Here is a 20,082-nt window from a genome sequence, read left to right on the forward strand (position 1 = left end):
GAGGGGAGGCTGAGGGCTCGGGTAAACGGGGAGGTTTGGGGGACATGAGAAGGCCTGGGGGGCTTCGTGAAAGATGGGGAGGTTGGTCGATTCGGGGGTCTCGGAGAGACGGAGGGGCTGGAGGCCGGAGCGTACAGGGAGGTTGGGAGCTTGGGGAGGCCAGCTGGCTTTCTTGGGAGCCAGCGGATTGCCTCAAAAACAAAAGCGGGGAGAGAGGAAGGAGGAGGAGGAGGGAAATCCATAGACGGGCGTCTTCCAGTAGGATGGTCCACAGCATTACTGAACAACAGAAGCTTAACCAGAGAAACACAAGATCTGGACCGGGACACTGGCTGCTGGGGTCTGCCAAGCCCTTCCCCTGTGCTGGCGGGTGCGGGGTGGTCCCCACACAGAGCCCGGCCCAGGAGGACATGCCCACTTTAGAGCCAAGGAGGCTGAGGCTCAGTAAGGGCTGGCACCTCACTCAAGGCCACAAAACTAGAAAGCAGCCACGGCCAGGCCGGTTAGCAGGCTCCATCAGTGCCGACACCCACACTCTCCTCGCTGGAGCCCCGGGAATTTAAGGGAACTGGCACGTGACACGGGGTCCCGGCGCCCAGAACCCCCCAGCCTCGAAAACACCCGGAGGACTGCAGGAGGATGGTGCAGACGCGCAACAGCACCCCGCGTGCGTGGAGCCCAGAGCACGAGCCCCAGGGACAGGAGTGCCCACCCTCTCCCTGTGGCCAGGGCACGTGGCCCTCCCTGCAGGGCCCTTTGGAAGCCCCTCTCCGCCAGTCCCCACAGGGGTCACAAGGATCTGACATTCTACAGCAAATGGCCAAGGCCTAACCTTGCTGACTTCTTCAAAGTAGTGGAGGTGGCAGCCCATGAGGAAGGACGTCGGTGCCATGACGAAGTCTAGCATCTGGCGCGACAAGACGGGCACGAACGTGTGCTGCCACTGCAGGGGGTGCAGGTAGGCCAGGAAGCACTCGGCGACCAGCGGTAGCAGCGCCCAGCTGGAGGAGAAGAACACCATCCGCTGCTCCATGAGGAGGCACGTTAGGATCTGGGGGAGATCAACGACACCGTGTACACACCTCTGACCACGCGCCATGCACTGAACATGCGTGTGAATGCGCCACCAAAACCACGTGGAGCCTAGGTCTCACCCGGTTTCCCTGCTGTTTGCCAAAACGAAAGCCCCTTTAACCCCCAAAAGCACTGCTTGTAAATGGTGTGCACAGTCCTGAATGTCTGCTTGAAGCCAAAAAGCAACTATTCCCAGTGTGTTGTGGAACATTTGGAACATTCTGGAATGTTCTGGAACACACGTGCCCTGGAATCACCCTCCAGACGATGACAGCTTAGATGCCCCACCAAGCCAACCAGCACGGACTCCCCAGGTCCGGAGGGACGCTTACCTGCCGCACTTTCTCGAGCCTGAAGCACAGCAAGGGCAGGTGAAGGTCCAAGTCGATGACCGGGCTCTCAGGGTCCACGCGGGAGGGAAACACGATCTGTAGTGGCTTCATGTTAAATATCTGTGACGACCAAGTTCCGTAATTAGTTCAGAGAGCCGCTCCCAGCAGAGGCCAAAATGCACTGAGACTCTCCGTTCTGGCACCGAGGGTGTCTGACCTAGGATACGTGTTTGAAGACTCACGCTATCCCCGTATATGTCACAGAACCAAACAGTCCAGAGACACACAGAATTGCTGAGCAAGGCTCAGACGTGAATCAAGTACTGAATGTCTTTTTCGGCCAAACTTCCCTAAACTCTTTACTTCATTAGCAGACTGCCCATCGGCAAAGATAAACTGACACCTGGACATCTGTCCCGATCAGCACAGGTTCTAAGTCAAACACGATCGGGTTACTCTTAGAACACTTACTGCATATTACAAATTCTCTTAGTATTTTCAACGTAATTTTCAAAGCTCTTTAAAGACGTGCACTTTAAGAAATCGCTGAGAAAGACTTTATTTTTCTCAATGATGGTATCTCAAAATTACACTTTGATTCAAATTCAGTATCTGCAGAATGCCCCTTCTGTGTAAAAGGACGCGGTAGATGGAGGGGGATGGTAGGGGCCCCTCCACCGAGAAGCCTTCCAGCTCATTGGCAAGTTCGTTCCTGACCGTGGGTGTCAGCCTTTTGGGGGGCACCCAGGAGCGTCCCTGGAGCCCTGGGGACCAGCAGAACGGAGTGACCCAAGTGTGAGGAGCACCGGGCCACAAGCACAGAGAAGATTCGAATCTGAGCACAGAGAAGCTCCCGCCAGGAAAAGTGTGGAAGGAGGACACACGGAGAGATGCAGAGCACTGGCTGGAGAACAAATGTTCGCCTTCCACACGTGCTCACACCTGCATCACCACGGCTCTGCGTGAACGCTTGTGCAAAGAACCTGAGGGCAGGAGAAGCCTTCTTTCTGCAAGGGCTCCCCGACGGCACCGTCTTGTCACCCACTGGCCCACAGAAGCAAGACACATCAGAATCAAGGCGGACGCGCTGTGTGGACAGTAACATCCTTTTTATTTAAAACAAAACACGGTAGAGCAGAGTTACATGCTCCCAGCGGTGATGAACTATGAATCATTGTAAAGTTTATATGAAAAATTCCCCTCAATATTTCAAAAAATAAACATATCGACCAGCTTCCCAACTACAGGTAGAAACTAATACAAACACCAGTCATTCTACCAGGGACGCTGTTGGGCCCCCGGGATGCCAGCAACCTCACGTGCGTGAGACCCACACCCTCTGAGCTGGGCTCTGCTGTCCACCCCACCTCTCAGGTGAAGAGACTGAGGAGGGAGAGAGATTTCAGGGAAACACTTTCCAAAGTTCAGCTTTGACTGTAGCCCCACGCAGACAATAGGATCCACGCACAAAGCAACACAGGAAGTGAGTCCGGTAGAGTGAGACGGAAAAGGCGCATTTCACGTGCACACCCAGCGACTTGGCCGTGCTCTGAAAGCACGTAAAATCAGACCCGCTGGTGGGCAGAGAAGCGGCAGAGCGGGCCCAGGGACGCGGGTGTCTGCTGCTCTCGGGCCGGTGGTCCAGGCGCCGTCCGCGAAAGGGCACCGAGCCAGGCCTGGTGGAGGCTGGGCGCCACCGCCCCTGACGCAGACAGGAGATGCCCCACCCGGCGCCCACACGCTTGATTCACAGGAACCACAGCTCCTGACCACTAGCTACACAGCATCTCCATCAATGTTTGCTTGTAGTGGGTTCTGGAATTCCATGCTGAATCGGCTCCGGGGTTAGAGAAGAACCTTGGCCTTGGGTTTTTCCAAAACAAGGAACAGCCACAGTGGTTCAACACTCCCAAAGATGGGTCAGGGCCACGTATCAATGAGGACCCCAGAGCTGGTGAGGCCGCACGAGGGGGATCACAGCGGCTAGTCTGAGCCAGACTCGGCTCATTCGGACAAATGCGCAAGAACCAAGATGCAGGCCCTGCTCTGTGAACAGGACAGGCTAACGCCGAAACACGACCCATCCGTTCATTCATTCACTCGACAGCTGTGGGAGCAGCAGGCATGGTAACAGCGTCGCAAACGCAGCTTGGAGGCCGATGGAGAAGATGGACATTGAACAAAACACACACGTGTGCGGGCCCTAACTGCAGACCATGCTGGGCTCTGCAGGAAGGGAGCAGGGCACAGAGAGACGGGTGGGAGGTCACACAGAGGCCGTCCCGAAGAACCTGACTTCCAGGAACAGCATATGCAAGGGCCTGGGGGCAGCACCTGCGAGGGACTGAGGGAAATCCAGTGTGGCTGGACAACAGTCAGCAAGGGAGTGAGGACATGAGACAGAGCAGGACACTGATACAGGGGCTAGGGATGCAGGACTGCGGCAGCTACGCAGCGAGAAGCCATTGTGGGGTTTTACGCACAAGAGGAGAGTCCAATGGATAGATGTTAACAGTCCCTGCAGCCACTATGCAAAGGATGAACTGAATGAAGGGTCAAGAATGGACGTGACCAGACCAATGGCTCCCCAAGTCACGCAGGTGGGACCCAGTGGCCCTGCAGCCACTATGCAAAGGATGAACTGAATGAAGGGTCAAGAATGGACGTGGCCAGACCAATGGCTCCCCAAGTCACGCAGGTGGGACCCAGTGGCCCTGCGTGGGGTGGTGGCCGTGGCCAACTAGAGGCAAACGCCGGGAGCTGGCCGGTCAGGGATGAGCCATGGATGGAATGCAGGGGTGAAGAGAAGAGGCATCAAGAACGACCCCCAGGAAACTTTCTCACGGGGGTGGTAAAAGTCGGAGAACCAAATGTGAGCTCATCCAAGACTCCGAGGTACAGAAGATGGGTATGGGCGCGGTTCGTGCATTACTCATGCTCAAAGGCGGAACATAGTACATACGGTTAACCCTCAAACTGCCCTGAACTCAGCTTTGTTCACTGCTTAGCCGGTCCTCAGGGAACACTTGTTGAGTGATTAGAGCAAGAACAGAAACTTTGATGACTTCACTGAACCATAAAAAAATACCAATTATCCACATAATAAAGATGAGAGCCTTGCACAAAACAAGAACCCAATAAACGTCCCTACAAAGGTTTCTGGGAGCGGAACCAAGGTCCTGGGGCAACTTGCTCTGTCTCTGGGCCTGGAATGCATCTGGCAGGGTTCCCTCCCCCATCCCACACACTGTAGTGTGATATTAAAAATATACATTTTAAGTTCATGATCACATGTCTCCTGCGAAATAAAATTAATTTTTCAACTGTGAATAATAATCAATACGTAGAGAACCGAGATCTCTATGTCTAAGCTTCCAGAAAGGACTGAGTGAAGCAGAGTCGACATCTATGACTTTCTTCCAGACACTAATCTGGCAGGTGCTTGTTTGAGAACGAGGAAATGCCCGGTGGTTGCGTCAGTCTGGAAGATGCCAGGCCAGACAGGTGTCATCACAGCTCAGCCGTCTTGGCCCATTACTCGGCAAAGGGGGAACGTGGGCTGCCTTTCTGCAACTGTCCTTAGCCCGAAACCCTCAAGTGGTGAAAGAGCCAACAACATCTCAGGACGAGCGTGCCAGGGAACCCAGACCCACGGAAACGCTTGGCCACTTATTCAACAACACGGTGGCACTGGGAAAAACCAAAAAATAGGAAGCCAGGTACTTTTCATTAATCACCCCGGACAGGAGAAAACATGAATCAGTTTAATACAATACCCAATATTCCAGACAAATAAACCAAATGAGCCGGTGTGTTAAGCACTAAGGGGGCCCATCACCAGCTCCACACCACGTATCACGGGCCGCCCGGCAAACGCATCTCTAGAAACAGCGTAAATAGATGATTCTGTAAGGAACCTGAGAAGCGTAATTTAAACACCCTGGAACGTAAGAAACAGTTTAAAACATTAAACCCATCGTCGACATAGGACTTTTACTATTCATAAAGAAAAGACAAAATTCCAGATTTAATGACCAAATGAAGCGGTCCAGGCGGCGGGCTAGGTGTCAAAGACAGTTTTGCAGCAAAATCTTTTATGTGATTGTCAACTTCAAAATCTTTACAGAGCTTCAGATGAGTCAATAAACTAAAATAAAAAAAAATCAAATCACAAAATAAGTATGAGTATCCAATTGTCATCTTAGCATTTCTTTTTTTATAATAATTTTTTATTATGTTAGTCACCATACAGTATATCCTTAGTTTTTGATGTAAAGTTCCATGATTCATTACTTGCGTGTAACACCCAGTGCTCCATGCAATACGTGCCCTCCTTACTACCCGTCACAATGGAATATTACTCAGCCATCAGAAAGAACGATTACACAACATTGCAGTGACATGAAGGGGACTGGAGGACATCTTAGCATTTCTAATCAGCGCTGACCTGTCTGCCAGTGCCGGCAGCCCCAGGGCCTTCCAGGCTGGGGGCGGGGGAGGTGGCGGGAGGACACTGACGACAACCCTAGGCCTCAGACAGCAAGGTGAGGCTGCCCAGGGTCAGGACCTGCCTGCAGGGGGGCACAGGAGAGGTGGAGCGTGGGGGGATGGGGGCTGGTCATGTTCTGTTTCTTGCTGTGAGTGCTGGTTACACAGCTGGAATTCATGCAATTTTCTGTCTGGGTCATACTTCAGCAGCGAGTAAACATCTCAAAGGAAAGTGCTTGGCCATGTTTGTTTCCCAAATGCATTCTGACTTTTGAAGTACGGTTGGCCCTTGAACAATGTGAGGGGTTAAAGGTGCTCTCCCCCACGCAGTTGAAAACCTGCATAGAACTTCTCAACCCCCAAAAAACTTAATTGCTGATAGCCCGCTGCTGACCTAAAGCCTTACCGACGACACGAACGATCGATTAACAGGTATTCTGCATGTAATATGCATTATATCCTGTATTCTTAGAATAAAGTAAGCTAGAAAAGAGGAAATGTTTTTAAGAAAATCCTGAGGAAGAGAAAATACATATATAGGACTGTACTGTATTTGTTGAAAAAAATCCAGGTGTACGTGGACGCGCACAGTTCAAACCGCGTTGTTCAAGGCACAGCGGCAAGTGACTGAAACGCATGACGGACCAGCAGGTGCCTGGGGGCAGGCGGCTGGGAAGTGACCACAGGGTGTAAGGGAACTTTGGGGCGTGGTGAAAATGTTCTCTGTCTTAATGGCAGTGGTGGTGACATGGTGTCTACATTAGGCAAAATTCAGCCAACTGCCCTGGAAACCCCACCTCTGTGCCCTGGGGCGGTCCCCGGCCTCACTCGCCACAGCAGGGCCACAGCAGGGCCCACGCGTGTCCCGCAAGCCAAGCGCTTACGCTGTTACTTTAAGTAACAAATCATAAGTCCGCCTGGGGTCAGTCAGGGCGCCTAGGTGGCGCAGTCGGTTAAGCATCTGACTCTTGATTGGAGCTCAGGTCGCAATCTTAGGGTCATGAGATCAAGCCCGTGTCAGGCTCTGCACTCAGCATGGATCCTGCTTGGGATTCTCTCTCTCTCTCCCTCTGTCCCTCCTCCCTGCTCTCTCTCTCTCTAAAAATAATAAATGAATAAATCTTTAAAAATAATAATAGCTCTTCCTGAAGTTAGTGTCAGGAAATGGAGATAATTCAATATTCTTCCATATTTTAATTATTGTCAAAGAATAGTATCGAGTTAAAAAAAAAAAAAACAGACTCTCCATAATCTAATTCCCCAAATACAACTAAGCATTCTCTCCCAATTTCTGTCCACACAGAGGCCTAGTTTACACGCCACCATTATAGCAGAAAAACAGATTTTAAAAATCTATAAATCTGTATTTATAAACTGCCTTTTGCATTTCTGTCATCTGTTTTTCTGTTTTCTAGTTCGGGTCATTTAGCAACGACCATCAGGAGACAGAAAACTCGAGGAGCAGGGAAACTGAACACGTTTTTCGAGTTAAATGTTCCTTTGCATTAACGTCTAGCAGGATGGTATTTGTTGCCAGTCACACGTGAATGATCACGCGTACAAAGGCCGAGAAAGTGAAGCAGGTGCTGTCCTCCCCGCAGGCCCGAACCCGTTCCGTTCGAGAAAGGGTGGCAACACCACCCCCAATTCACAGAAGAGGAAACGAGATGGGTGCACAAGCCACCTACCCTCAGGTGCTGAAGATTACCAGTTAATTAACGAAAAGGGACCCTGTCCTAATTTATCATCCTATCACTGCCCACGCCCGGGCAGACATGCCCTACTGAGCACGCAGTCCCGGAGGGAGACCCGGCGAGCGCTCTGTTCTGTGTCGGGGGCAATAAAACGCGGGCTAGACCCAAACTATGGGCAAACACCAGCCACATTTTGAAAACTAAAACATTAAGGTGCTGGAACTTGAGCTCCGAAGGTGGTGAGTTTGGTCAGGAAGGATTCCTGCTCGTCCCTCTGACCACAGTGTGAGAACCAAAATGATGGTCTTTCCAGAAGTCTGCGACTTGCCAGGGGTGGAGGGTGGGTATTACAGCATTAAGGCAAACCTCCGTTGGCCGCCTCTGTCGTTAACCAAACCACTGAGAATTCCAAGACTAGAACTTGGTGAGAACGAAAACCAGGCGGCCAGGGCGCGTGTGGCCGGGGGATGGACCGTGTCCACACGCCACAATCATCCCCCGACGACAGGCGGCAAGTGCGCCCGACGCGATTCTCTCTAGAGTTTTCAAAATTTCTCTACGTCCTCAGGCTTTCTACTCAATATAATATCATCAGCATTAAGGCACTTCAAGATTCCACCCAAGAAAAGATAATTCGTTAACTGTCATGAACTTAACAGGACTGACAGCAGCGGCAGCCTGATTTTCTCAGATAACAGGAGAAGAGCTATTTCTGATGGACGTCTTTTTTAAAAAACCAAACAACATAAAATCCTCCATACTAATTTTACTTCCCACAGTTTGGTTTCATCTTCCCTTGTCTGGCAGACCTTCCCCACAGGCTACCGCCTCGGGAAGCCTCTGGGCCTTCACGGGAGCTCCCGTCACCAAACCAGAGCCCGCCCACCACCGCCAGCGCCAGGCGTGGCCTCGCAGACACGCGGGCACCGCACGGGCTCACCAGGACAGGCAGTCCTTGAGGGCGTTGTAGTAGGGGAGCTTGGAGACCACGCACACCGAGAACGGTCCGAAGCAGCCAGCCACGCCCGCGGTCGGCCAGGATGGCTCCCAGTGCGCCTTGCCGTTGTAGAAACACGACTCGTCCTGGAGAGAAAGCAACAGGCCCGTGTCACCCTCCGATCCAGCTGGTCCCAGCTTCTATCCTCAGCAGTGTGGGCCTCTGCAGACAGAAGCGAGAGGGCAGGGGCCCAGACAGCATCCTGCTCCCCCGCCACCCGGCTGGCGCCCCCTCCGGTGTCACCGCAAGTCCCAGTCAGCGTGGATGCCCCCCCTGTGTCACTGGGAGTCCCAGTCCTCGCAGATGCCCCCCTCCCCCAGTGTGTGATGTGCTGAGGTGGCAGAGACAATGACACGTCCCAACCCCAGATGGGAACACAGTGAGAACACAGTAAGACACAGAAGGGGCCATGGGCTCTGCTTACACAGGAAAAAACCTCCAGCACTGGGCCATATATGTGTGTGTCGGTGGGGGAGAGGGGGGGTTCTCAGCTGGAGAAAAGTACCGGCACCGAGATTCCAGAAGGCACAGACCACTGCAGAGCTTACGAGTGGCGCATCACTGAGGGCCACAGTCTGGCCCCCGTGGAGGGTTGTTTGGGGTTTTTCAGTAGGGACGGCGGACCGTGATAACAGCTCCACCTGGGGATGGTGTGAACGCGAGGGTCTTGCAAGACAGGGGGAGAGCCCGGCAAGCAGTGGGCACGCCATTCGTCTACCCACCAACATTGAACCAAGGCCCTCAAGTCAGTGTGCTGGGCCCCCAGGCAAGTCCCCTCACCTCCCTGTGCGACTGCCTGCTCCCTCAGCGGTAAAATGGGGATGATGCTGAGAGTTCCCAGCCCCCTTCGCTGTGGATTAAATGAACGACTGTGCAGGAGGGTCGTCGGCACCGGGCTGAGCACACGGGCAGCTGGCATATGAGGACCACAGTGCCGTCTGCACTCCGGGCGGGGCTGCGCGTGCAGTCCACGGAAAGACAGGAGCGCAGGACAGGGCGTGGCTGGTCACTGGGCACGAGGGGAGGTGGGGAGGCCAGCATGTAGGGCCCAGAGTCACCCCGAAACCACGCAGGCACTGAGAGGATGGGCGAGGGGTCACGCACACCCCAGCAGCCAGGTGTAGTGGGGGAGTCACAGGCAAAGCAGAGGCTGTGACCTTTTTAAAATGTATTTAAGGATAAGAGAAATAACATGTACTTCTCATAGCGATCACTTCACAGACAGGCTCCCAAGCACCTTCCTGAATAATCCAGCCTCCCATCCTGTCTCTGCCGGAAGCGCTGGCCAGGGAGGGGCAGGAACTCGGCCCCCGGCTCGTCTCCCACCCCTACCTAACCCAGGCAAGCAGGCAGGCTGCCAACGCCGCAGGCCCAGCAGCCCGCACACACGGCCATGAGGGGTGGCCTCCCCGCGCTGCCCACTGCCCACCCTAGTCCAGGGGTCCAGGGGACGCCTAGTCCAGACACGGAGGTCGCGCACTCAGACATCAGCAGAATGCTGGACTCCCACAGGTTTCCGAGGCACATCCACAGGCGTGAAGGGACAGAGCCCATCGAGTTGAGCCTTATGCCGTGACACTTAGGGATAATTCTCCCAGCACACCTGGCCCAGCCTCTGACGGCAGAGTGGGGAGGAACAACCGGGCAGCCACCGCCCCCTCGGTGTGGGATTCCTGGACTTCCCCAGGGTAAAGCACTGCTGCTTCTGGAAACCCTCTGGACACAGGCCGTGGGTCACCCCGCCTCTTCAGGTGCACGGCGGCCCCTGCGACCTCCAGGGGCCGGCTGGCTCGCACTCGTGGCCCTGCCGGGCGGGGGAGGGCCAAGTCATGCTCTGGAGGCCCAAAGCCGTCACCCCGCATACAAGAACACAAATGTCCCTCCACGGACATGTGGGAAACAAGCTGTGGCTCACATACACTGGGCGGTAGGACTCGGCCGTAAGGACAGAGGTGCTGCTGCCCCAACGTGGATGAACTCTGACCCCATTCACTGAGTGCACGAAGCCAGACACAGAAGCCACATGCAGCCTGAGTCCACTGACACCAGGTGTCTGAAGCAGGCAAACCCATGTGGGCAGAACGGGGGGCCGGGGGCCGGGGGCGGGACTTCCGGGGTGATGAATGTCTTTTGCAACCAGACGTGGCAGGGGCTGCCCGCCAGCGGGAGTGTATTTAGTGCCACTGACCCACACACGCTAAAATGATTACAATCGTGGTGATTGCGGGAAGCGTGTTTCAGCAAAAATAAACACCAGCAGATTTCAGAGGGAATTCACGGCAGTCACGTACGTGCAGGGGTCGGGAGTACTGGGCAACCACGGCATACTTCTGTTCCCACAGACATCGGTCAGCACCAGGAAGTGGACACAGTCCTCCTTCGGTTCGGAGGCCACGTACACGCCCCCTGCGGGTAGAGAAAGAAGAGGAAATCTCGGCACGGCCCCGTGGCATCCACCTCCGAGGCTGGGCTCTCCGTGAGCCCACTTTGCGGCCTACAGAACCTGTCCTCGCCCTGCCAGCTGTGGCACTTGGGGAGTCGGGCCGCCAGCCAGCCGTGGCCCCCTCCGTCCCTCCGTGGGTGCCCATTTCTCAGCCACCCTCTGTGCTCTGCAGAATTTAGCGAAGGAACATAAGAACAACCGCAGACAAACCCTCTGGGGTGTGCCTGGGGGAGGCGACCATTTCTGAGCATGGCAGGTGCAGGGGTTGTCCTAGCTGTCCCCGGGTTGTAATCCCTGAGACCGGGAGACAGCAGCCATTCCCGATGGAACCTCCCAGACAGGGAATGACGGACGGGAAGTCCCTAGTCTGAGTCTTCTACACCAGCCACTCAGCGTTTCTCAAAGACCAGTGGAAAACATGAGGGCCACCCACTGCCGGGAACAGGCCAGGTGGGGAAAGCATGTGAGCCCGGGCTACAGGCCCCGGGGTCCCCAGAAAACAGGGGCCAGAGAGCCCGGCGGAAGTGCACTCTGGGGGGAGATGCTGCAGGCTAACTGGACTCATCCTGACCCACCGGCCGGACCTCTGGAAGACGGGCCTGTCAATCAGAAGTGAAAATCCTTGGAAAGCACCTCTACCAACCGTGCTGGCGATCCCGACAGCCCTTCGTCTGGGATTCGCTCTCCAAAACATGGGGGCTGCACTATTGGGCTGCACGTCCTTCAGCTCCCAAACCCCCAAGATTAAGAGAACTGAGACCTGCAGTTTGGCCTCGGGGCTGCCAGGGGTAACCAGCCCCCCGTCTGTCACCCTTTCTTGACTTGGTTTCTAGAAAGCACCATGGGGGAGTTGGGAAAGCAGGGCGGGGAAGCAGAGCTGAGGCAGGCCAAGCAGGTCCACACCGTTGGGGACACTAATGTCTTCAGGAGGGAGGCCCTTCCAGGGCTCCGTTTTGGGCTTGTCCCTCTTCTTTCTGAAGGAGCGCCTTCTGGTCTTGCTCAGAGTCGCGGAGGGGGCGCCAGCCATCTGACTGTCATCCTTACTGACGAAAGGAGGCACAAAAACCGACAGGACCTCCAGATCGAGAGAAGAGGGGCTGCTGACCCCCTGCTTCAGGGACACCTAAAGGGAGTAATACGAGTAAGCCAACAGCGCTTACCCTTGCTCCGCTGTGCGCCTTCTGTCCAAGCACCCACTGTCGCTCTGTTCCCCTTCGACCCGCCAGAGTGCCGGTTCCGCACCCACGTGTGTGTGTGGCCTCACCCACCAGTGGCCCAGGACAGGAAGGACGGCAAAGAAGCTGCTTTTAGGGACCCATCAGGCCATGCGTTCAGGCAAGTCACCCACAGCACAGGGTCTGGCTCTCCGGCTGCCCCTGGGCACACAGCCCGGCAGTTGCCAGCCCAGGACTGACAGGCAGACCTCAGTTCACATCCAGCTCTGCTTGGACTGCAGCAGCGAACGCCGCATCCCTGAGCTTCCCTCTCAAGGGGGCAAGGTCGCAGGTCAAAGGCTCAACCCCAGCCCCCACACCAGAGGCCCCAGTTCCCTCCCAGGTTGGGGGGGCCGCATACTGTCCAGCCCAGTACAGATGGGGTGCCGGCGTCATGCCCCATGCCAGTGGTCCTGTTGCCCCTGACCTGGGGACACGGACCGAGGGGTGAGAAGAAGGACTGCCGGCCTCAGAGAGAAGAGACACACCCTTCCTCCAGCAACCAAACGGTCACCCCAGGTCTACACAACAGGGTCATTCAGCCTGAACACTTTCGAACTTTAACTTGGTACCCGATTTTTACAAAACCTTTTGTCTTTTCAGTCTTCCCCCAGATAATATGAAGAGCACGGGCTCTGCCTCCGACCTCCGTTCTGTCTAGCTACGATGCCTGAGACGGGCCACTCCGCAGAGGCAGTTGCCGGACTGCTCCCCGAGCTCCCAGAAGAGGTCAACAGGCCGTGACAGAGAAACGGGCAGGTCAGCTCCAAGCTAGTGGAGAAACAGAAGTCAGGGGCAGGATTCGCTGGGTGGCAAGCATGTGGGAAGGTGGGAGGATGCCGGGGTGGGGTGGGCTGCGCGGAATCAAAGATCTCTGAGGGACTCAGAGAGGGCATGAGGAAGGACATCGTTGTCACCAGGAGAAATGGAATTGTCACCGGCAGGGAAGGGACAGCCAGCATCACCGTTTCAGTAAGAATCGTGGAGCCAAAGGGGAACTCTTACCCTTGAGAGGATTCATACAAGGAACTCCCATCAGTAAATACACTCTCTAAACTCAAAAAGCTTATTTTTATTCTGTATAATTTAAATTCAGGCAATAATTTCTTTATATTTGGAAAAAAGTTTAGTACCAGTGGGAACAAAGACCAAACATGGGAAATCCATAGTACTGGATAATGTTTACATCTTTGTGTATCAGGCATGAAAGGAAACCACGTCTTGAGTTCTATAAAACCTTTCTAAAACTTTCCTTATCACCATCCAGCAGTTCGGACCTACTTAACTATGAAAGTATGCACGTCCGCTCCTTCCTCACGTCAAACATCACATCGGTGAGCACTGGGCACAGGTGGTCACAGCGTGGAGCCGGCCCCTTGCCTGCAAACCCCCCTCTGCTCTTCCCCTCTGCCCTGACGCTCCTGGGTAGGGCCCCGGCAGACCCCCCCAGGGCTGACTCCTTGCCCCTCCTCAAGTGCCCCGCCTGGCTGGCAGTCTCCACACTCACATGGTGTCCTCACCTAGGGACGGCGCCCAGAGTCCCACTGCCAGCTCAGGCCTCTTGCCAGTCCCAGACCGCACCCAGCTGCCTCCAGACATAAGGCGGGTCCCTTAAACTCACAGCTTCAAAAATTAAGCTCCTGCTGATTTCCCTAAAACCCAAGCTTCCGCCCATATGCTTGCCTGTGATAAAGACAGTGACCCTCGGGTCTTCGGAGCCACCAACCGCAGAAAGGTCTCTGAAAGCAGCCCCAGTGCCAGCCCAGCTGCGCACCTGCAGACCAAGCAGCCACCCACCCCGGGACTTAGAGCAGCTACAGACTCCACAAACTAATCCTTCAAGGGTTCTGCCATGAGAATGGCATCGCCTCCTCCCGCCCGGCCCAGGACGCCCCACCCGCACTGTCCACTCTCACAAAGGGGGGGCACCTGGGTGGCTCAGTCGGTGAAGCGTCTGCCTTCGGCTCAGGTCATGATCTCAGGGTCCTGGGATGGAGCCCCAGGTCCGGCTCCCTGCTCAGCGGGGAGCCTGCTTCTCCCTCTCCCTCTGTGCCTCTCCCCTCCCCGCTGTGTTCACTCTCTCTCAAATAAATAAATAAATAAATAAATAAATAAATAAATAAATAAATAAATAAAAATCTTAAAAAACAGAACACATGTGACCTCATCACCTGCCCCAACGGGCGGTGGCTCCTGCCACTGGCACCAGCTTTTTACCCCTGCAGACCCTTCGATGGATCCAAACCAGCCTCACACACCATCCCTGTCCCTCCACCAGCATGAAAATGGAATCTGTTTCCATACATTACCGTTATTACCACGTATTCCATGTATGTGGCACACGTGTGCTACGTCACAGGGCAGGACGACGACCTGCATCGTACGCCTGAGCAGCAGGCCAGCCTGCTTCCAAAGCCAGGGTGCCCCCAAAGCTGTGCCCCGCTGAACCTCTCGGTCTCCAGACACAAGCGCCCATGGTCCAACGCTGTGCTTTTTCCCTGCTCTCCACTCCGCTGGACTCGTGCTCACCCCCTCCCCGCTCCTCCTCTTCACCAGGGATGCCCCCTCCACCCCCACTGGAGGGAGACTTTCCTCACCTGCAGCCAGGACAAGGCGCCTCTTCTAGACCATCAAGCCCCTGGCTCCTCACCTTCTTCCACCACCTCCACCTCCCCTCCTCACCTCCTACAGCACCTCCTTCCATCACCTTCACCTCTCGTCCTCACCTCCTACAGCACCTCCTTCCATCACCTCCACCTCACCTCCTCACCTCCTACAGCACCTCCTTCCATCACCTCCACCTCCCCTCCTCACCACCTACAGCACCTCCTTCCACCTCCCCTGCACCTCCTCCCTCGTCACCTCCTACAGGACCTCGTTCCACCACCTCCACCTCCCCTCCTCACCTCCTTCAGCACCTCCTTCCACCTCCCCTTCACCTCCTCCCTCCTCACCTCCTACAGCACCTCCTTCCATCACCTCCACCTCCCCTCCTCACCTCCTACAGCACCTCCTTCCATCACCTCCACCTCCCCTCCTCACCTCCTACAGCACCTCCTTCCACCTCCCCTGCACCTCCTCCCTCCTCACCTCCTAGAGCACCTCCTTCCGCCTCCCCCTGCCCTGGCTCAGCACCTAGAGCACTGATGCCTTCCACGTTGTACTCTATCACCTTCAGAGCTGTTGGTGGGCTGGGCCGGGGACTGTGTGGTCTCTCTGCGTCCCCACATTCAGCCAGCCGACGGCTCTCAGCGGAGGTTGCTCATCCATTCACATCCTCGCGCTCCGCGACCTCTTAGAGCGCAGCAGTCCGGATGCTGAAGGGAATGCGGTCATCATGCTAACGGCAGGAGACTACCTCTTGCCCCGCCATTTATCTAGTCCCTTAAAGTAAGATGGCCTAAATTCAGCCAACTTGGCATTTGGCCATACATCACACATCTGTTTTTCCACCGAACGTATGTCCTTGCGTCTTTTCTGGTTGGATAAGCAATACAGTCTCATGTTAAAAGCTAACGACAATACAGGAAGAATAAAATACATAAGAATAGAAAGGAAAGGCCTTCCCCCTAATTCCACGAAAGGGTGGGTAATACTATGCACAGCGGAGATTACAGCCTTCCCGTTTCTTATGTGCGTATATATCAATATGATTTGTCCCCCTACATACAATCATCTCCTTTTACTGGTTCCACTAGCTTTTTTCTCCACTTCAGCATATGGGGTGGCTGATTCCCTGTCACAGCTGTATGGTGCCACACGGGGACGACGCAGTAACAGCCCTACCGAGGGACAGCTGGCATGCTCTCTTCTTCGTCACACGCACAACCTGAGCAAAGGCAGCGGTGAACAGTGTCTGCCATACATACGTGCACGTGTCCGACTGGGTCATCAGAGTAAGTTCCTGAACGCACAGTCCTGGATCCCAGAGCATTGCAACGGCCCCTCCCCTACGGGCGAGACAAGGTCTGTTCTCACAGCCTGGGGACAGTCACTCCTGCTCTTCTCTCGCCCACACTGATTTACTAACCCCTCCCCGGGAACAACCATTTCAGTCCAAAAAACCAGAGCTAATTAAAAAGTGAGACACACACACCCTAACTGATAGCATCACAGATTTATTTCTTATTCTTTTTTTTTAAGATTTCATTTATTCATTTGAAAGAGAGAGAGACAGCCCGTGAGAGAGGGAACACAGGCAGGGGGAGTGGGAGAGGAAGTAAGCAGGCTCCCAGCGGAGGAGCCTGATGTGGGGCTCGATCCCAGAACGCCGGGATCACGCCCTGAGCCGAAGGCACACGCTTAATGACTGAGCCACCCAGGCGCCCCCACAGATTTATTTCTGTTAGATTATAGAACGGCACTGATCTTCACACAGGATGGGCCATAATCTGTGAAATAAAACAGAAAACAGATTTGTTTAGCGCTCTAGAACTTGCTGTCCACCACCGTTAATAGCCACGTGGCTATTGAAATTGAAATTAAAATTCAATGAAGTGTAAAATCCAGTTCCTCAGTGGCACTAGCCATGCCTCAAGCACCTGGTAGCCATGTGTGGCTAGTGGCCGACACACGGATGGCACAGATGAGGAACACTGGCGTCATCACTCAGAAAGTTCTGGTGGACAGCGCTGCTCTAGAAACCGAAAGCCTGGACGCTCTCCACCAAGAACCGCTACAATGTTGCCTTCACACCAAGAATTACGCCAGTGACCTACTCGAGGCACGGAGCTCTCGGCCCACTCGGAGGGTTAGTGGTGGATCCTTCCACACCCCACGCCTCGTCTCCACGGCAACCACGGAGTAGAGAGAGATGTAACCAAGCCAGAACCTCCCATGGGGTGGACGTATTCTCCAAGTCTTTGTCACTACCCTCACAAAACACCACCCATCTAAGAAATGAAATGGAAAGTTAGGACTCCTTACTACCCTACCAGGAAGTGGAATGTTTCTCATACCTCCAGGCTTGTTTTCATCTGTCACCGAGCAGGAATGCGTCAACGACAGAGAAATGGTGATTTTCAGAGTTATAAAAAAAGCCTCAGACGTTAGAAATAGAACTGCTATAACAGCAGAGTGGCCAAGTGAAGTCACATGTTTAGGTAACTGTAACGTCAACATCGGCCTTAAAGGAGGCTCAGCCCAGGAAGTTGGATCCGTCCCGAAAGGCTGCCTTTTTCCTACTCCAAATATTTGCGCTCCACCTCTTGCTGAACCCCTAACAGAATCAGCGTGTAGGATAAAAAGGGTAATAGCTAAAATGCAGAGTAGCAAACTGCCACTTGCCTGGGAAAGCCGTGGCCTGTTTGGGGCAGGAAAGCACCACCGTGCCATTCACCCTGCTCTCGAGACACGTCTCACCCTGGGGCAACCAACATGCATGCCGAAATCACCCAAGAAGCAACTGAAACCAGGTCATTTCTTATCAGAAGAAAAAGGAGGCAATGCCATTGGCAAATTAGAGGCAGGGAGATAACTCAGTCGATGAGGGTCAGAGGAGACAGAGGTCAAAGGGGATGCAGACATCACCGGGATTTGGGGAGTAAGAAAGGAGGAGGGAAATGCAGAAACCATCGAAGTTGGCTCTGTATGAAGTTAAGGGAGACAGGTCGCCTGGGTGGCTCAGTCAGTTAAGCATCTGCCTTCTGCTCAGGTCATGATCCCGGGGTCCTGGGTCCCTGCTCAGCGGGGAGTCTGCTTCTCCTTCTCCCTCTGCCCCAGCCCCTCTCCTGCTCTATCTCTCTCTCCCTCACTCAATAAATCTTAAAAAAAAAAAAAAAAGCTAAGGAGACTACCAAGACATTAAGAGACATTTATCCAGTTAATTTGAGCAATATCTAGCTTCTCCTGATGACCTCAACCCTTTCCGCTGCACCCCTAAATACTCGGGTGCCTTCCTGTGCCTCTCACTGCTGTTGTCCAGAATGAGATGAGGACTTGCCCAGGTAACTGGGCGGTAGAGCCGGAATCTCGGAGTACTCTGGGCATCACCACTAACCAGAGAAAAATCCACAGATAGAGTCATATGGACATCCTGGACCAAGAGAAAAAGAGGGCCACAAACCAATTCAAAAGAAAGCCTGGGTTACACAACCAAGAAAAAGCAGGGGCACAGTAAAGAAACACAGAGAATGAGTGTCCAAAACTGCTGCTTTCCGGGAAAAGGGTTTGTCACTCTGGCTGCTAGCACACAGAGAAAGAGAAAAGGGCCCCGGGCGGGGGGGGGGGAGTAGGCAGCCTTTTCTGCAAGCGAGAAAAACAGTTAGGTTTCATCGCAAAATGACTAAATGCAGAACATTTGAAAGTGCCCCTTACATCTAAAACCCCAAACCTCACGATGCTGTGCCTGGCACAGCACCCACCACCGAGGAGACAGTAAGTCCGGGATAATGAATGAAATCCTTTCTTCCGCGACGACGTAACCCCAGGCGCCCCGGCGCACCCCCGCCTCCCCCCATCAGCCGCCTTCACCCTGCCCAGGTGTGCTTCCCGAAGCCGGAGCGGCCGAAGGCGGAGCACCTGGAGGCGCGTCCTCCGAGCCCGCGCTCTTCTCCGGCGAGGGCTCCCCAGTCCGCAGACCCCCGCGACTCCTCCGCGGCCAGGACAGCCAAGGTCCCCGCACCGGGCGGGCTGCGGTGGAGGGGGGGTCTGGCCGGAGCCCCGAGCACCGCCCCCACCCCGCAGACGCCCGGGATGCCGGGGCCAGACCCGCGCTCCGATCGTAGCCGCCGCCCGGCCGCGCCCCGCCTCCGTTTCCCCACCGGCCCCTACCTGCTCGGGGCCGCGGAGGCTGTCCCGGGAGGGCCCCAGCAGCGGGCACAACTCCAACAGCCCTGAGGACAGCGCCAGGTGCTGCGGTGCGGCCTCCGCCATAGCTGCTTGGCTGCTGCGGCCCGCTGGGCGCACCCCACTCGGGCGCCTGGGGCCGCCGACCCCGACCCCAGCCCCGCGCCCCGCGCAGCGCCGCCTGCACAGCACCCAGGCGCCCCACAGCCAGCCGCCGGGTCCCCGCAATGAGCGGTCGGTGGAGCGGAACCTCCCCGGGGGAGGGGCCTCCTGGGGTCGGGGCCTCCATGGGGGCGTGGCCGGCTGCGGCGCGCGGGGTCCGGTGGGGGCGGGGCCTCCATGGGGGCGTGGCCGGCTGCGGCACGCGGGGTCCGGTGGGGGCGGCCGCGGGGCCCCGCGCCAGGTCGTCATTTCCTTACCGGCTCGCGGATCCTGGCGCGTGCGCCGTGTCTGTTCGCGCGCATTCGCCCCATTGGCCCCGCCCCACCGGCAGCCCCCTTCCCGGGGAACGGAGGGAAGTGGGCGGCGTCCCCAAGTGGCAGGCGAGGGCGCCCAGCCCCCGGGGCCCAGGGCGTGAAAGTCACCTGCTCTGGGGAGCCCCGGGCCGGCTCTACAGGGCGAGGAGAGACCTAGGCCTGGCGCGACCCCGGCTCTCGCTGCCTCCTGGAAGCCCTCCTGTGCCCTGGACTGCGGAGTTGGTCGGGCGTGGACGGCAGAAAAGGCTGGTGGGGAAGGGGTAGAAAGATCCATTCCTGGTTAACCCGGTTAACCTTGCTGGCTCTGTCTAGTGAGAGGTTGAGCAACATTCGGCAGGAAACCCCGCGGGGTGGGCACGGCTGGAATGGATGGAGCCTGGGAGCACAGAGATGAGGAGGGTCTGAGAGGAGACAGGGCCCGTACCTGGCCAGCTCCAGGCTGGCCTGATCCCGGGGGACCGTGGGCCTCCCCCAGCCACAGACTGGGCCCAGGAGGCTGGCTTTCGTGGCTGGTCCCAGTCCCAGCTCTGCCTGCCCGCCAACCTTGGCACATCCCTATCCCTCTCTGCAGGCCAGCA

The 20,082-nt window shown here is 55.7% G+C and overlaps 2 protein-coding genes and 1 long non-coding RNA gene across 4 annotated transcripts; all 3 read right to left on the reverse strand.

Annotated features, from left to right (window-relative positions):
* Positions 1 to 253: 253 nt before the first annotated feature.
* On the reverse strand, positions 254 to 11,114 carry LOC148108159 (DENN domain-containing protein 3-like). 2 transcript variants are annotated; one of them, XM_087853867.1, is made up of 5 exons: positions 10,877 to 11,114; positions 8,529 to 8,671; positions 5,442 to 5,553; positions 1,407 to 1,526; positions 254 to 1,051 (listed from the first exon to the last, which is right to left on the reverse strand). In XM_087853867.1, the coding sequence occupies exons 1-5, from the start codon at positions 11,036 to 11,038 to the stop codon at positions 560 to 562; spliced, it is 1,029 nt and encodes a 342-aa protein (XP_087709993.1). In that variant the 5' UTR covers positions 11,039 to 11,114; the 3' UTR covers positions 254 to 559. The 2 variants fall into 2 exon arrangements, with proteins under 2 accessions (XP_087709993.1, XP_087709994.1); XM_087853868.1 differs by lacking the exon at positions 5,442 to 5,553.
* Positions 11,115 to 11,141: 27 nt separating this feature from the next.
* On the reverse strand, positions 11,142 to 19,606 carry LOC148108160 (uncharacterized). Its single transcript, XM_087853869.1, has 2 exons — positions 19,014 to 19,606; positions 11,142 to 12,151 (listed from the first exon to the last, which is right to left on the reverse strand). The coding sequence occupies exons 1-2, from the start codon at positions 19,437 to 19,439 to the stop codon at positions 11,858 to 11,860; spliced, it is 720 nt and encodes a 239-aa protein (XP_087709995.1). The 5' UTR covers positions 19,440 to 19,606; the 3' UTR covers positions 11,142 to 11,857.
* On the reverse strand, positions 16,345 to 19,007 carry LOC148108161 (uncharacterized). The gene is made up of 2 exons (XR_015721152.1): positions 17,529 to 19,007; positions 16,345 to 16,633 (listed from the first exon to the last, which is right to left on the reverse strand). It is a non-coding gene; the product is annotated as an uncharacterized LOC148108161 (long non-coding RNA).
* Positions 19,607 to 20,082: the final 476 nt, after the last annotated feature.

Source organism: Ursus americanus, chromosome 22, assembly GCF_024610735.1.
Source record: "Ursus americanus isolate L20-20 chromosome 22, mUrsAme1.1.p, whole genome shotgun sequence".
Classification (NCBI taxonomy): domain Eukaryota; kingdom Metazoa; phylum Chordata; class Mammalia; order Carnivora; family Ursidae; genus Ursus; species Ursus americanus.

Bases quoted from the DNA above. Each gene is read 5' to 3' on its own strand.
- LOC148108159 (XM_087853867.1), bottom strand. From the start codon at position 11,038: ATGCCACGGGGCCGTGCCGAGATTTCCTCTTCTTTCTCTACCCGCAGG. The intron at 8,672-10,876 runs GTACGTGACTGC...CTTTCTCTCCAG, and splicing joins AGTACTCCCGACCCCTGCAC to GACGAGTCGTGTTTCTACAA. The intron at 1,527-5,441 runs GTCATTAAATCT...TGGTCGTCACAG, and splicing joins CGCCTGGACCGCTTCATTTG to ATATTTAACATGAAGCCACT.
- LOC148108160 (XM_087853869.1), bottom strand. From the start codon at position 19,439: ATGACGACCTGGCGCGGGGCCCCGCGGCCGCCCCCACCGGACCCCGCG. The intron at 12,152-19,013 runs GTAGGGGCCGGT...TACTCCCTTTAG, and splicing joins GCCTCCGCGGCCCCGAGCAG to GTGTCCCTGAAGCAGGGGGT.